This window comes from Phalacrocorax aristotelis, chromosome 1, assembly GCF_949628215.1.
Source record: "Phalacrocorax aristotelis chromosome 1, bGulAri2.1, whole genome shotgun sequence".
Classification (NCBI taxonomy): Eukaryota; Metazoa; Chordata; class Aves; order Suliformes; family Phalacrocoracidae; genus Phalacrocorax; species Phalacrocorax aristotelis.
In genome coordinates, this window is record NC_134276.1 from 69,230,769 (window position 1) to 69,246,363 (window position 15,595).

General features: G+C 40.0%; 1 protein-coding gene across 1 annotated transcript in view; it reads right to left on the bottom strand.

Moving 5' to 3' along the window:
• LOC142056796 (pinopsin-like) overlaps nucleotides 1-15,595 on the bottom strand; it is a 109,289-nt gene that overhangs the window by 71,893 nt on the left and 21,801 nt on the right. Inside the window, exon 3 of the mRNA XM_075092247.1 lies at nucleotides 5,107-5,432. Within this exon, the coding sequence (XP_074948348.1) occupies nucleotides 5,107-5,432 (326 nt within the window). The remainder of the gene's footprint in view (nucleotides 1-5,106; nucleotides 5,433-15,595) is intronic.

Sequence of the window (15,595 nt, forward strand, 5' to 3'; positions counted from 1 at the left end):
CAATTATTACTTTTCCATCCTACTTTTTTATTATGTTAAGATAATTTCTTTTCACTTTAAATCATTGAGCATTCTGCCCTAATGTGTTGTCTTCCTACAAACAATCATTTCCAAATGAGCTGGAGAACTGGAAAGAGTCACAGGAGTGATCCTTCTACTTTATAATCCTTTCCTGACTACTTTAATGAACAATGATGCAATAATTGCTTTTACAGATATTTTAAACTGTTCCAAATAGTACAGACATAAAGCAGGATTAAGGAATCAGAAGTCATAAAAATCTGTATCTTTTCTTTCCTTTTTCTCTCAGATTTTGCAGGCACGGGAGATTTCAAAACCATCACTGTAATTTATATCCTATGCTTAAAAAATATACTAGAGTTGAAATCTCACCACTCAGAATTCAAAATTAGTTTCTTCAGGTTTATAATTGAGTCACAATTTCACTCTGGGACATTATTTCTTAAATAAGAGACAGAAACACTTTTTCCTCCACTAAATTTGGTAATTTGAAGTCCGGAAGAGGAGTAAGAGAGAGAGGACCAGGCAGCTCTGTGCAGTGTACCCCTGACTGTCCTGGTTCCCCTACAAGGTGACAAGACTCAGAAAGGTTCAGAAGATGGGGTAAAAAAAGGTGATCTGGTTCTACTATGACACATGGAAGTTGGAAATCATGTGGCACTTTTCCAAAGAAACAACAAAAGTTGCTGTAAAGAGAAACAGTCAGGTAATTACACTACCTGAACCCACATTTTGGTTACTGGTTAAACTAGCAGTTTATGAGGAATTAAGCATTAGTAGGTGCACCACAGGGTGGAGGACAAGGCACACTGGTAAGGCCAACTTCTGTCTCACATGGGCTAGTCTTAAAATTTTCACTTTCTTTTTTTTTTTTTGGTCAGAAAACAAAGTCAAAATAGAACTGGGGTAATGACGTGAAAGAATCTACTCCACAACCCCATGAGACAGTGTGAACTCTGGCCCTTTCCCCACTTTAACCCATGGTCTGTTGCACTGAGCGAGAATTGCATGGTCAGATGTGTATTACACTATGTGTTTAAGTTTTTGTGTTCTGCTTACAATCCTTTTTATTGTTTTCCATGTCCTAGTTACATTCCATAAAGAACTGCTGAGCTTTGTTCAGGCACAGCTTTCGATGAAAGAAACTGACAATGAGATGAGCCAAGATGAGAGTCTCCACAAAACCGACCCAAAAACTTATCTTGAAATGTTCTGGGATTCTTCTTGTCCTTGGGCAGGATTTTTATGTGCAAGTGGGAGATAATGCAGACTGAAGAGATTTCTTTTAAAAGTTTTACTAATTTTCATTAGGCTAGTTCATATGAGTTCTCTGGGCCCCTCAGTGGAGGATTTTAATCATATTGTGCCTTCTGTGCTACAGTGATCGCAATGCTAATCTCTGTAATTCCACATTTGGGAGCCCACTTTTCAAAGTGTAAACGACTGACACTGACTTCATAAAGAACATTTTTCCAGAGGGAACACAATGATAGAGTCATAGAGAAGCATCATAAGCCAAAAACTGGAAAAAGAAAATCTAATTGCCCTAGGAGAAATAAACCATTCTCTGTTTCCTTCCCATGTTCTATAGAATGTGCATGAATAAAATATATGTGAATAATATTTTGTGAGGGAGAAAACGTTGTCCCTTTCTACTTACAGGTATCAGACGCATCATCTCTAAAGGAAAACTTAAAGAAGAAACTGAATTTCAGCATCTGCAGGGATAGAAGAACAGGTTTCATAAAAACAGGAAACAAGATCAGCATGAGTGAAAATATGGACTCAGAGGGGAAAAGTCCAATAAAATATTTGTGTTTCTCTATGTCTTAAAATCTGATGCACTGCCAAGTTCCCTAACAGCTTCTGAAACAACAGGTTTTCTTCCGCTCTCTGCTTTGAGCATTATTTTGCCAAGCACCTCTGAAACGCTCTCACTCTTCAGAGCTAACATTTCCCTGGGACTTGTTCTACCTGCCCCACCTCTTGGCCTGGGCTGAGCTCTGCTCCTCCAAGTGTGTTGCATAAGGATGGCAGCAAAAACCATCTGCAGAACCAAACTCAACTGTTCAGATAAAGCCATTCTGTAAAAAACCCCATACCGTTAAAGAGAATAACTCCAGCAATTCCTAAGGGTCTTTGAGCTTGATAAATGGAAAAAGCTGTGAGACAATAGTACATTCATATTGTAAAACAGTATAATGGCATTTGCTGTTAACACTATTCATAACGATGCTATTGACTTGTAATTCCTTGAAAAGGCAACCTTTTTTAAAACCTGTATTACTGAAATCCTTGTGCCTTTTACCATTACACACACTGCAGATGACTTCATAGGATCTATTAATGTCACAAATGACAGAATGCTACAGCACCTGACTAAATTTAGAGAGGAAAACGAGAAAAGCAGACCTATAATTACTGTCCCTGCAAAGAGAAAATGCAGGCTTTTTGCCAATTCTTACATTAACGATCCCAAATCTATTAAGATATTTCTTCCACCTCAATTAATTTACATTGCAGTATTAATAACAGCATAACTTCTGCACTCTTGATCTCAGGGTGCAATACCATTAACACTACCATGTTCTAACATAAAAACTTCTGTGAACCTTGCAAAAATATGAAATGCATATTTTAGAAAATTTACCAAGCAGCTGAAGCTGGGATAATGCACCTACTAAGTTTGCAATGCTCCCACATTTCTTCTCATATATTACACAGGGGGTCATAGAAGGACTTTAATCTATGAGGCCAGAATACTGCAAGATAATGAACTTTTTGCCCACACCAGAAAGTAACAACATTACAATGGATGTAGTAACCTCTGTTAATTTTTTTTATTACCCTACCTACTCTCTGTAGTTTTATGCAAGAACTACTATACTTTTATTTGCATATGGCTCATCTCTCTCTCCAGTTTGAAACATGACATACTTTAGCATTTCAAAATCTACCCTGTTTATTGCAGAATAGAGGACCTCAGACCGAAGGGAAAAATAAAATCTGTATTTCAGTGACTGTCTTATGATATGGCCTTTGGAAATTTACATATATGTTACAGGAAATCTATAAAATGCAAGATTTCAGGATTATGGTACTGGAGGTACATACATCACAGAAAGCTAAGGACTGATGAATTTTCTGACTGAGATTTTTTTGCTGAAATATAACTTCTCAAATAAATCTTTTACAAATGCCAGGAAAGCATTAGACGCTCTGTGTAAAAATTTAGGGTTTAGCTGTTCAGGACTTCACAAATGTTTGGGCAGCTGTTTTGACAGCTGAGTCATAACAGCTTTAGAGAAGGAGATACGGTCTAACCCTCACTGGAGTTCCTTTGCATTTAACAAGCATTAGTTCCCTAAGACCTGCCCTCCAACAGGTTATGCAAGGTTGGGTTTGATTCTTTTTCAATTCCACCATTTACAGAATTTCTCAGGGCTCTCTAACGTCAGCATCCCAGAGGCTCCCTGATCACTCTCGAAAGTGGACAGAGGACAGAGGAGACAGGATTGTGGAAAATGCTGCTCCTTCTCCTATTTTTTTCTCCGGACAGTCAATTAATCAATCAACCTGGTCTTCCACCCAGTCTACTCAGTCTTCGTGTCTGAATACAAAATGGTTATAGATTGCACAATTTTTTTCTGTGATACTTTGTCCCCTCAGCATGTTTGCCACAACTTCCTGAGGCCCATCAGGCAGATCAGTGAGATCTACTATTACTTTTAATATAACTTTTAATATGAATTTTAAAAAAAGGTGAATAAAATAACACAAGTCTACATTTAGAACTAGAAGCTAAAGCACATGCTATTGAAGCTTCATCCATGCAAGTATTTATATGTTGTGGGTGATGTCTGTTGTCAGGAATGACAGTGAGGGCTGAAGGAAAGAAGAGACAAAAGTTTAAGAAGGTTGTATCTTCTGCATATTAGTGGTAGCACGTGTTCCAAGATCCTGCTCCTTTCCTTAAGGCAATGGTAAAGGATACTGCTGCCCAGGGACCAGATATGGTCTGCAGCTTTACTTTAATGGTTTACAATCATGAGAAATGTTTTTCATATCACTTTTGCACAGCATTAAGAGGAGTACTTATGTGTGATTCATCAAAAGGATTTTACTGGCCTGCTGAGCACTCAACCAGGGAAAGATTTCCCATTTGGACTTCAAGTGTTCTCAAAGTTTTGTCAAATCATGTAGAAGACACGACCTTAATTCCTTATGACTAATGAAAGCTAAACTATATCCACTTTAATTCTGTATGAGAGCCTCTATTCAAGGATTTACGGCTTTTTTTTCCCTATTTAATACCTTTAGTTAATTCATCCTAACATTTTAGAGAATTGCTTTTTAGAGAAAACCTACACACTCATTCCTTTCTCATTATTCATCATTAAACCATTTCATTACTGTCCCAAGAGTATTCAAACTTCACAATACCACATGCCCTGGCAGGGTCTTTCAGAACATTAATTTTGGAATATTTGCAGTGCCCCTTAAACAATTCAGAGGAGTGTTGGCATAGTAGCAGCCATAGTAGTAGTGCTGGTAGTAGTATTTAAGGAAACTTTTAAATGTGGCCTAGAATTACAAGGAGAAGCTGATCCCTGGGATAACTCTACAAATTGCAGTGATAACTCTACAAATGCAATAGAACTGCATTACTGTAGAGTTAGGTATCCACAGATTAAGAAGCAGAAATTATTAAAATGTAATGATTGAATGAGAGGAAGAAATGCTTGCATAGATATCTTATTTATAGATAGGTAAATGAGTGTTGGCTTCATTACAAATGCACCCTTCACCCAGATATGCTGGTTTTCCTAGAATACAATAGTTTCAAACCACAAAGTCAGCACCTATATGGACATTATCTCGTTGTTCTAATGGTTTGGAGCTCTGGAGTTTAAAAAAAATTGGTGAAGACCTCTTGCCCCTTCCTTCAGGCTTTCTGTGGTCTCTTCCATTTGGTTTTGCTTTGTTGATTTGCTCTCTATCATCAGGACTTCCAAACTCGATAGAAAAGAAATGCAAGGCATGTCTCAGAGCAATTTGCACTACCAATAGCATACAGTGGCTTACCTGTTTAACAGCGTAAAGGAGGCGACTGTAGCAGTACATCATGACCATCACAGGGATGACCAAGCAGAATATGAAGAGGCAGATGATATAGGATGTGGACTCAGCTGACTCCGAGGACCAGCGTACTGAACAGCTTGTACCCGCACCTTCTACCCCATAACTGCTCCAGCCGATCAGAGGTGGCACAGTCCAGACCAGGGAATAGATCCATGAACCGCCAACTGCCAGCAGTGCCTTCCGGTAGTCAGCGCTGCGCTTGTTGCATAGGGTGAGAGTGCTGTAGCGTTCATAGGATAGGACAGCCAGGGAAATCAGGGACACAATGCCTGCAATGAACCAAGCAATTTAAATGCTTACTTGCATTATTTTTGTGCGGTATTCATTTTAAACCCTAGGAAACAAGATGCTTTTCTCTCTGTCACATATTTGAAGCAACAGTGAAAACTATTTCCATTATTCTCTATGCCTAAATCCCCACTGGACCTGGTTGCTCTGTCCATCATGTCAAATTTTGTTTAACTCATATTTGTCTTATATTGGAAGATTTTCACACTTGAGAGATATTCCTCTTCTAGGCAGGTTTTCGTATTTAGCTGTTTTAGTATCACCCAGGGGAAATCCATTTTCTACATGAACAAATAAAATATTGAAAGATGCACTTGCTAAGAAATATTAAATTTTTAACATCCATGAGCATTTTCAAATATTGGATTGACTTCTATACATGCAGAAGACTTTATATGCAAGACTGGGAACCCAAAAATGAAAGAAGCTTTTGCACTCCTACCCCATCAACTAGATATAGTTTCAGTTCTGACCACTTGTATATGGAGACAACAGACAACCCTTGGCATAAGTGTGATGTGGCAGGTTGTAACTTTACTTACATTTAATAATCAGTCAAAAAGTGATTTACATTAACACTGAGCTCTAGGTGTCAGAGACCAGTTATATCCTCCAACTGAAGATTCAGAAATCTGGGTTGTAGGACATTTGCACTCACTCTTTCATGGTTCATGGTCCTAAACCCCTCTACAAATCTTTATGGATTTGCATGGCAGGTTCTTAGTCATGACTCAGTGGGGGGTTCTTTTGCTATTTCCTATGTTTTTGTTCTCTTTGCAGCTTCCTTACGGTTCTTGGTGACACACCACTGGATACCACTTCCCAGGATTTATGACAGAAGGAACTTGTTGGAGGAAATTTAACACCATCTTTTCCCATGGGTTAGAGGCCCCTCCTTTTGGTCCCATAAGATGAAGAACCTGAATAGACCTATGTCAGTCCAGCTCTTTCTAGGAATTCTTTTCTTGATCCTTGCCATTAGTAACAGCCAACTGTACAGTAGCATTGAGACCTAGCCTGCCAAAATTCTCTGGTTTTGAGTGGTACCTGCTTCCAGTGAATCTGTTAACAAAAAAAGATATGATCTTCAGGGCAATCCACAGCTGTAATCCATTTTTTTTCCCCCATTTAGCTGTCAGCTTCTCCTATAGCTCCTTCACAGCTGCTGGGTGGAGGTGAGTTAGACACTCCCCTGGGGATAGCACTAGCCTATCCCATACCTGGGCAAAACACCCCCACACACATACCCACACAGAGCACAGCAGAATACTCTCCCCAGGCAAGGCATTTTGTTTCGCTTTACCCCACAAGTCAGTCACTTCCTACTTAGCTGGATGCAGGCACAGCTATTCCTGCCATCCTGACAGCAATTTGCGGTTACTTTGTGCAGAGTTGGGTATGGCAAAGGACCCAGGGGGAATGCAAGCACTCTTGCTGCAATAGGATGCCTTATTTCTCAGGGGAAGAGAAGGCAAAAGGGTGAGGAGAAGGCAACTTTTGATGAAGAAAACATCTTTCTTGTTACAAAAGCCTTCTGTATATTACTGGGAAGTCAGACCTAAAATGTAGATACGCTTACAGCTGTAAAATGACACAGCTCTACTAAATTCAACTTAATTATACGGTTTAAGAGTCAAACTTTAAACCTATTTTAAGGCTAGACTATTTTAGAGGCAATGGAGACCTTCTAATCGTCCCTCATCTAATCTGATTTCCTACATAACATAGCTCTTGAAAGGCCTTGGCCATAATTCCTGCATTAAACACATAACTCAATATAGAAAAAATTAGTGGCTTCTGAATTACAGACTTAAGAACAAAGAATCTACCACTCTTTTCTCAGTTCCAGCTCACACTTACTTATCTTCACTTTCTTAGCATTGCTTTTTTCCATGCTTTTATCTGCTTGACTAAAGAGCCTCTTGCTATCAAAAACATCTAGCTCATGTAGGTACCTAAGGCAAAAATCCAGATTTTATATTTGAAACTTAGGCCTCAGTAAGGTGATATAGATCTATTCATGCATTTCAGATTAGACCACTGCGGACTAACAGAAAACAAGTCTTGGGAACAAGAAATCTCTCCCCTTCCAGCTGAGTGCTCTACAGCAAGGTTATATTCTTGCTTTATCTCTGATGGCACACTGTCCCTATTTTGATGAGATGGCCGGTAAGACGTACTTTTGTTGAGAATATCTTACAGCCCTGCAGTTGCGGTGCTGCCTAGAAAACCCAAACGCGGTATTCAAACTTCCCTAGCTCAGGGCCCTGCTTCCTGGACAGCTGCTTTAGCTGTTGGGCTCTCAGGTCAAGTCTGGCTGCCAGCTCTGCCTGCTCGTCCCTGCGGCTGTGCTGCTGCCCAGCAGCTTCTCAGGCTTTACATTGTCACAATTTACAGCATCCATTTACACTTCTTCACATTTTTGCTTACTGCCTAAATATGAGAAAGATGCTCAGCTTTCCTCACACTAGTATTTATGATGGATGGCTTTATGGAGTGGATCTGAAGATAACTGGCCATGAATGCAGTATTGCTTGCTTTGAGCCAGAGTCCTGTCTTTAAGTGGCATAGAATTAATGCTCAGTTATTACGTTAGGACCATGGTGATGTCAGTAAAAAATAAATCAAACATTAGCAATCGGGCAAAAGTTTCCTTTAAATTATAGCAAACAATTTTTCTTCTCTACACAGAATAAGATTGGAGACTCTTAATTACACACCTTGGCAAGAGCCATTTCATCTTTACCCACCTTTTATTATCGAGTTCCACTGACATGACACAAACTACATTTTTCTCTGGAGGACAAGAACTGTGATATATGGAATCCCAAACCACAAATGTTCAGAAAATCAATATTTATCTTTTTCTTTTTGTCACAGTAAGACCTTAAGGTCTGTGCTATACCTAAACTATTTAATAACACTGAAATTAACATCACTGTGCTTTGACTTCTAATGCTTTCAAAACAACAGGGGAAAAAGAGGATAGCATGGAAGGGGTAGTTCAAAAGAAATATTAAAAATCAAAAGAATATTGTGTGGTTAAAATATACTAAACCAGACTAACTATTTAGAAAAATTACAAATACTTTGAAAGAATGAAACTGGTGCTTTGAAAGACAGAAAATGATAAAATTAAGAGCCTATTAAAAAAAAAAAATTTCCAACAATGAGATACATTCAATTGAATTGGCTGCAAGTAATGAAAACACCTATTACCCAGGTGAGGAAGGAATAAAAAAAACAGAGGCCATGGCATCCCTCTCTCAGTTTACTTAGTGTGACCTTGCACAGTGTACACAGCCACAAGATGTGCCCAGACCCTCTACGCTCCAACACTGCAGCTCCAGCCAGCCTTGCTGATGAAGGGCCTTCGCCTTCACACAGAAGCCAAGGCTGGACAAAACCAATATAGGATCCATAGCAAGAAACAACCCTATTCCGATATTGTGGTAGATTATCATCGCCAATGACTCTGTTTGCTAAGAATATCCACAGTATTTTAATTCTTAAAATGTAATTCTGTTTTTTTAATCTCACTCCTTTATCAGTTCAATAGCTGAATCCTGGGAAGATACACTATCATTTAATAAACTGTAGCAGATACACAGGCCTAATTTGTTGTACCAAAACAACATCATTTCATAACACAGGCAAAACCAGGTTTTGCATCAGTATTTAGTTTGACACTGGGTGGAAGTAAAAGACAGATATCAGGTGTGTAACAGTTAGTGATTGAGCTTCCGGCAAAAAAACTGATGATTGCCTTGTCCTTCACATGCCTTTCAACAGCACCCAGTATGATCTCCTCCATAATTTTTCCAGGTACTGAGGTTAGACTAACAGCTCTGTAGTTTCCTCGGCCTTCCCTCATGCTCTTCATGTAATCCAGTTTGGATAAAACAGAATAAAGTTTCTCACTTTTCATTGTGCCTCCTATTTTTGTGTATCACAGTTTTCTTAATGTCGTAAGCACTTAACTGTTGTGGCCTTTGCCAGAGATTTTGCAGTTATCTAGTATTCTATTTCACCCCTATCTATTGCAGTCATAAGAATTAGCGAGAATCTGAGCTTTAAAACAAAACCCAATTAAATACTTTAGAATTATGGTTGAGGAAAAGACTTGAATGTAATCTCCATAGCCTTAATAACCAGAAAACAAATTTTAAAAATTAATGTAAGTTATAAAAAGAAGAAAATAATTATAATTTTAAAGCTAATCACAATGCTTTATGCCAACATTTCATTCTTATTTTGCAGTAACGCTTATGATTGGGTAGACTGCATATATTAATTTCAAATGAGTAATGTTTCCTAAAATTGCAACGAAATTAAGTTCAGGAATTACACATCTAAATGGAATTCGCCTCCAACAAATATTTAGGGCCTCAAGCTGGTACCTAGCCAAATAACTCCACAGGAGTCAATCACAGTGAGAAATGTAATTTGCTCCCCCAGCGTTTCATGCATATGCAGGAACAAAGCTGAAGTTCTCACTGAACAGTACTGAAAGATGACATAAAAATCCACTGCAGATTGCATTATAGGAACAAATAATTATTTAAAAAATTAACCATGGAAAAAAGTGACTTTGAGACAAGCCGAGTCTGAGGCATGAACCTCTTCCTCACAGCAATTAGTTGCAGTGAGTAGAGTGCAAGAAATTCAATTGCAAGTCATAAAGCAGGGCAGGCATCCATTTATAGGACCACTATCTGAGACGTCTATTGTTTACTTTTATTTAAATATCTGTGCATTTCTTCCTGGCAGCACAGCAGAGTATGGCTCTAGGTGAAGGACACAGCAAACCACTGTTTTGCTCTCAGCTAAGAGTGTTACATTTTCGTATTAGTTTTTGCTGTTTTATGCTGCTCACTGATGTAGCAATTGGAAACACGATGCAGCTTGCTGTTGGACTGTAGGTTATGAAAAACCGAGAATCCCAGCGATTTAACCTACACTGGCTAAATGTTTTGACTACTGACTTATGTGTATTTGCCCTCTTAAAGCTCCGGAAGGCCATTATCCTAGATTTTGATTGGAGTCCTGGAGCATCACGGTTGCATGACATAGTGTATACCCTGCACTGTATTCTGGTTATCAAGGACCAGGGGCAAAGAAAAGAAGCCACAGGCAAACTTAGGCAGACTGAGCTCAGAAGAAGGTAATAGCACCTTCTTCAAGGCGACATTAATGGATCAAAACAAAATGCAAGCTGTCACAAAAGGACGAGATTATTTTATCGCACCCAGCCTCCATGCAGGTTGATTTTACCCACTCACAGTCATGCCCTCATAGCTTTTGACCCCTCACACTCTCACAACCACAAGCACAAAGGTCTGTGTTCAAAATGTCTGTCCAGGATATCTTTCATGCAGCAGGGAGGACAAGGGACTCCAGCTATCAATTCCTTAAACCTCTTGCTTATAGGTACCTCCCTGGCAACAAACTGGGTTTTGGACCATAGAGCTTTCATACACCTCAGGTGTCCACTGTAATTATGAAGTGGTCCATTGCTTACAAATCCTGCCCACATGAACCTTGGTATGTCTCAGGTGAGGCTGCTTCTCCCTGTTTCCATTTGCTCGTGTGGAAAGTACATCTGCCTGGAATATACTCACCCGCATGAGCACCATCTCTTTCACAGTGAGCTTGGAGGGAAAGAAATGGCAGGTGTGACATGCCGTACCCATGATGCTATGCTCCTCTCAGTGGGGTGCAGGGTCCGCCACTCTTGAGCTGTTGTGCTCTGCTCCGATCAGCTGGGAACCTGCACAGGCCATTCTCCTAACTCTTCTGCTGCAGTTTCTTCTGGTGTTTACACCCATTTCCCTTCGCACATCAGCCATACAAACCTCGGTAAGCCCGTGGCAAATCCCTACACTTGCCAACACCACTGCAGCCAGGCCAAACCCAGCTGATGAGACCGAGCCAGCACGAGACCCAGCTGCGAGGTTGATGCAAGGCAGGGAACCAGAGTCCACCTGGCCATGCTGCTGCTGAGACTCAAGGTGTGATGGAGCCAGCTGACCAGCCCAGGTAACCATCAGACCACCTGCCAGCCACATACAAAACTCGGGGGGGAAATTAAGGGGATAGTAAGTGCTGAGGTTCCCACATACTATCTACAAACCCTGTGTTAACCCCAGAGTAACCTGCCAGCAGCGGAGGTTACCCAACCGCATCTCTGGCCACTACTGCTTATTCGTGTTGCTGAAGGAAGAGAAAATGGTGATGCTCCATACATTTACAAGACCCCATATATATGCATGTATGTATATAATACTTATTACTGTGAGGCAGCTTTAATGTAATATCCTGATTAAGGAGATCACATACCTGGAAGTGGAAGAGGAGCATGAACTGGCAGCTGGTGAGCCTGGACTCACCAAAAGCCATCTCTTGCACCCCTCCTGTTGAAGCCAGGCCACCATGCAGTGTTGAACAGTGAACTCAGGGAGACAGCAAGCGAGAAAGAGCACGGTGCCATAAGGACATTTGCAGGGAAGGAAGAAGCCTGCTCTGGTCTCTGCCTAGAAATGCTGTGTTGGTAAATACCCAATGCCAGCAGGAGGCAGGTTTCTCAGTAATAATGTTATGTGTTGTATATAACACAGTTGTGTTCCCTTCCCTCTAGTCCCCCAGGTTTCAGCTGATAAATCTGCTGCTCCATTAGCTGGATAATATGCCAAAATGCTCTGCGGCAGTATGAACTGGAGATAAGATGTAAAAGGAGGAAAAGGGTTTTGTGACTAAATGCACCCCAACTTGGGAGTATTGGTGAATCCTGTGCTGAGGTATTCTTCTGCTATTTTTCTGGCTGACATCTTTCATCCTGCTTGCCCAAGGACTTAGAGGTAAACACAGAGCATCAGCAGTAAAAAACAGCCCTCTTCAAATGAAGGCTTTTACTACCTCAATTTTAAGGTTTCAAGTTTAATTCCAAGTTGTGCTACTGAATGGTATTACATAAATATGTTATTCAGTTCTACAAAACTAGTTTGATCAGTGACTTAGTGCTGTTTTCAAGGGAAATAACTTTCCTGAATTTAAATGAGAGCATTTCTATTAGTTCTCTACAGAAATAAAACTACACACATGAAAATGAAACATAAGCAATTTAAGCAACTTAAAAGACATGACCTTCCCAACATATTTGCACTTCTATACCTCCTTAGAAGCTTTTGTGAAAACGTATCCTAGATCATCCCTCAGGGACTGTGCATGAAATACAATTTGTATGTCTAGTATTCACAAGAGAGGTTTGGAAGCAGCAAGCGGAAAAAAGCAACAATCTCTCTTTCTAATGGTAGCTTAATCTTCAGGTGAAATTTTGTCAGCTCTGGGCCAAAGTACCTTGCCTAACACCTGCCACAGCACTGGAGGCTTTATGAGAATGCACACGGAGCAACCCATTCTTTGATTCCATTCTTTAATGAACTAGCTACCATTAATATTAATAAGAAAAAATACTGGGCTTTGCTTACCTTAAAGTCAAAGCATTTCTTCCACAAAAATACAGTAATTTCCACCACAGCAGCTGCTGCCACCAGAGACTTCCTTGCAGGTGAGGAGGTAAGAATATTATAATGATAAAGTCAGAAAAATTCAAAAGCTGATTCGCTGGGCAGAAGGGGGGGAGCATTTCTATGATTTGTTGACCTGATCACCAACCTCCTCCCAGCATATGCACTTTTGCAAAAAATCAGAAACCGTTGAGGCACAGCATTGTGGGGGAAGAAAGAACAAAACTTGTTAATTGTTAAAAAAATAAAATTATTCTGTTTTGCTTTCTAGCTCTGAGTCTTATAACGCACCCTTCCCTCCTACAGTCAAGACAGGGAAAAGCCTATCTCATATACAGTCTCCAGTGAGGTTCTGCAGGTTATATCTCCTCTTCTGAAGTGATACCAAAATTGCCACAAGAGGCAATGAGAATGTTCATCAGCCTGCAAAGTCTGGGATAGGCAGCCCAGAATGAAACAACCTCAGCTAAACTAACAGCACACAGTTAAGTTAGTTAACAACTTGCACAGCCACTGGGACTAGTGTGAAAGTACCACCAAATCGGCAAATCTGGGAGAGAAATAAGTGAGAGATTGTGAATATGGAATTTCACAAAATCATTTTTATCAAGGTTGTTGTGTTGGTATTTTTTTCATTTTTGGAGACAAGAAACACAAATGAATATTCAGAAAGGATGCAAACAGGTCTAGAGAGTGGCAGACATGTATGGCTGCTGTTCCTTCCACACTAGCCCTCAGAATATTATCCACTTTTTCCTTTTCCGTCCCTAAAAAAAAAAAGATACGTATTTTATGGTCCAAAATCCAGCTGCCAACAGATTTTGGCAGAAGTCCCTAAACATTTCTAGAGTTTAAAAGAAAGCCAGCTGAACTTAGAAGACTTCCACGGTTAAGATGAATTGACCCAAAGTGAACACTGGCCATGGTGGACAACCAGCCAGTACTAGCCTGACTTGCTTGAAATTTACAGCTCGGTATCTACACTTCAGCAAATAAACATATCACAGTAAATCATGTTATTATACAGCAAGATCACAATGTCAGTATAACAACTCCTGATAAGTTCAGTGCTTATATAAACGATACTCACTGCAGAGGAATGTATGGATGCCTCAAGCACGGGCAGAGGCAGCTGAGAATGGAATGTGCTACCAAAACATCATTGGCTGTATTTGGATATGCCCATTACATACCTATATAACAAAAGAGAATAAACAGTCAAAGCAATCAAATATTCTTGCGCTTGGTGACTGGTATTCTAGTTGAATGCTCCCACATATTAGTGATCAGATCACCATTTCCTTTTGATTTTTAAGGCATTGGAAGCACTTCTACTGATTTGAAGTTTAGAAAATATTTCACACAATCATTTGTTACACATTAGCAGTTACAACCAGTTTTTAATGCTGGCAGTCTAGGCTTTCAAAATACAGGCTACTTCAAATACCAACAATTCACTTTGAATAGAAGCAAATGTACCAATCTCTATTTATTTAATGCTTGTAATTATTTGTTTTCTTTTGCTTAGATGACCTGTAGTAGTTGTGAGTCCATTAGAGCAGGCAATCATTCCTTTCCCTAAAGAATTCTCTTCGGGCTTAACTCTAAGTCACAATTTAACTATGCACTTGAAATAAATCACTGTGAAATCACTATTACATCCAAGCCTGTTGGGACAAATCTGACAGCAAACACTACCATTCCTGTTCAGTAAATCGGCCTGCTCTTTTCTCAACAGTCATTTCTCTGTTTCATCCTTTGTAGGACATACCCTTCATTTTGTGTTTGGTGATACCTTCAATACAGACAGTAGGTGTTACACCTAACAGTAAGGAATTATCAGGCTTTTTTCTTTCCCCCATTGATGAATTTTTAAATGTGTATACATTGTGCTTTAAGGGTGATCTTAATTTTTAGCTGTATCTTGTGACTTAATGTACACCACTGAGTAGTACTATGCTTTTCTGCTATGTTATTAATATGCCTCCTATGCTATTAATATGCCTATCCATCAACCAGCCAACCAACCAACTACTCCTAGTGGCATAAATATAGCAAAGAATTCCCTTTTGCATCTCAATGATACCAGCACAGTACAAAAAACCCACGAATATTAATTTCAGTCTCACTTCCTATATGATATGCAGCATCCCTTTGTGTTCTGGAAAGCAGGCTAACACTTGCAAATTCAGCCTCCTAAATTGGCTGCCTCCATATCAGTGTGTATTTATCCAGCTGCCTTAGGGAATCGGAATCAGAAATAATGTCAGCACTAGATGGAGCTCCTGTACAGCGACATCTCAGGAGAAGTCTGGGGCTTGTGTGCATGTGGAAAGCAGGGATGGATGTACAGTGCTGGCATAGCAGGAGGATGCTCTCAGGGCAGTGAGGCTCACTGCAGCATCTCCATGTCCACACCCACGCGGTCCTGCAGGACCCCCATCTCCTGCCAGGACTGCTCCTTCACTTTCCAAACAGGGGGAGATCCCCGGGACCTTCCTTCATGCTGAGCATCTGCACAGATGTAACACCTAGCATGTAGTCCAGGGTTTTTCTACATATGGGATATAGCACCAAGTAAGCTAAGAGGTTAAATTACAGTGTATTATCATCTGCCA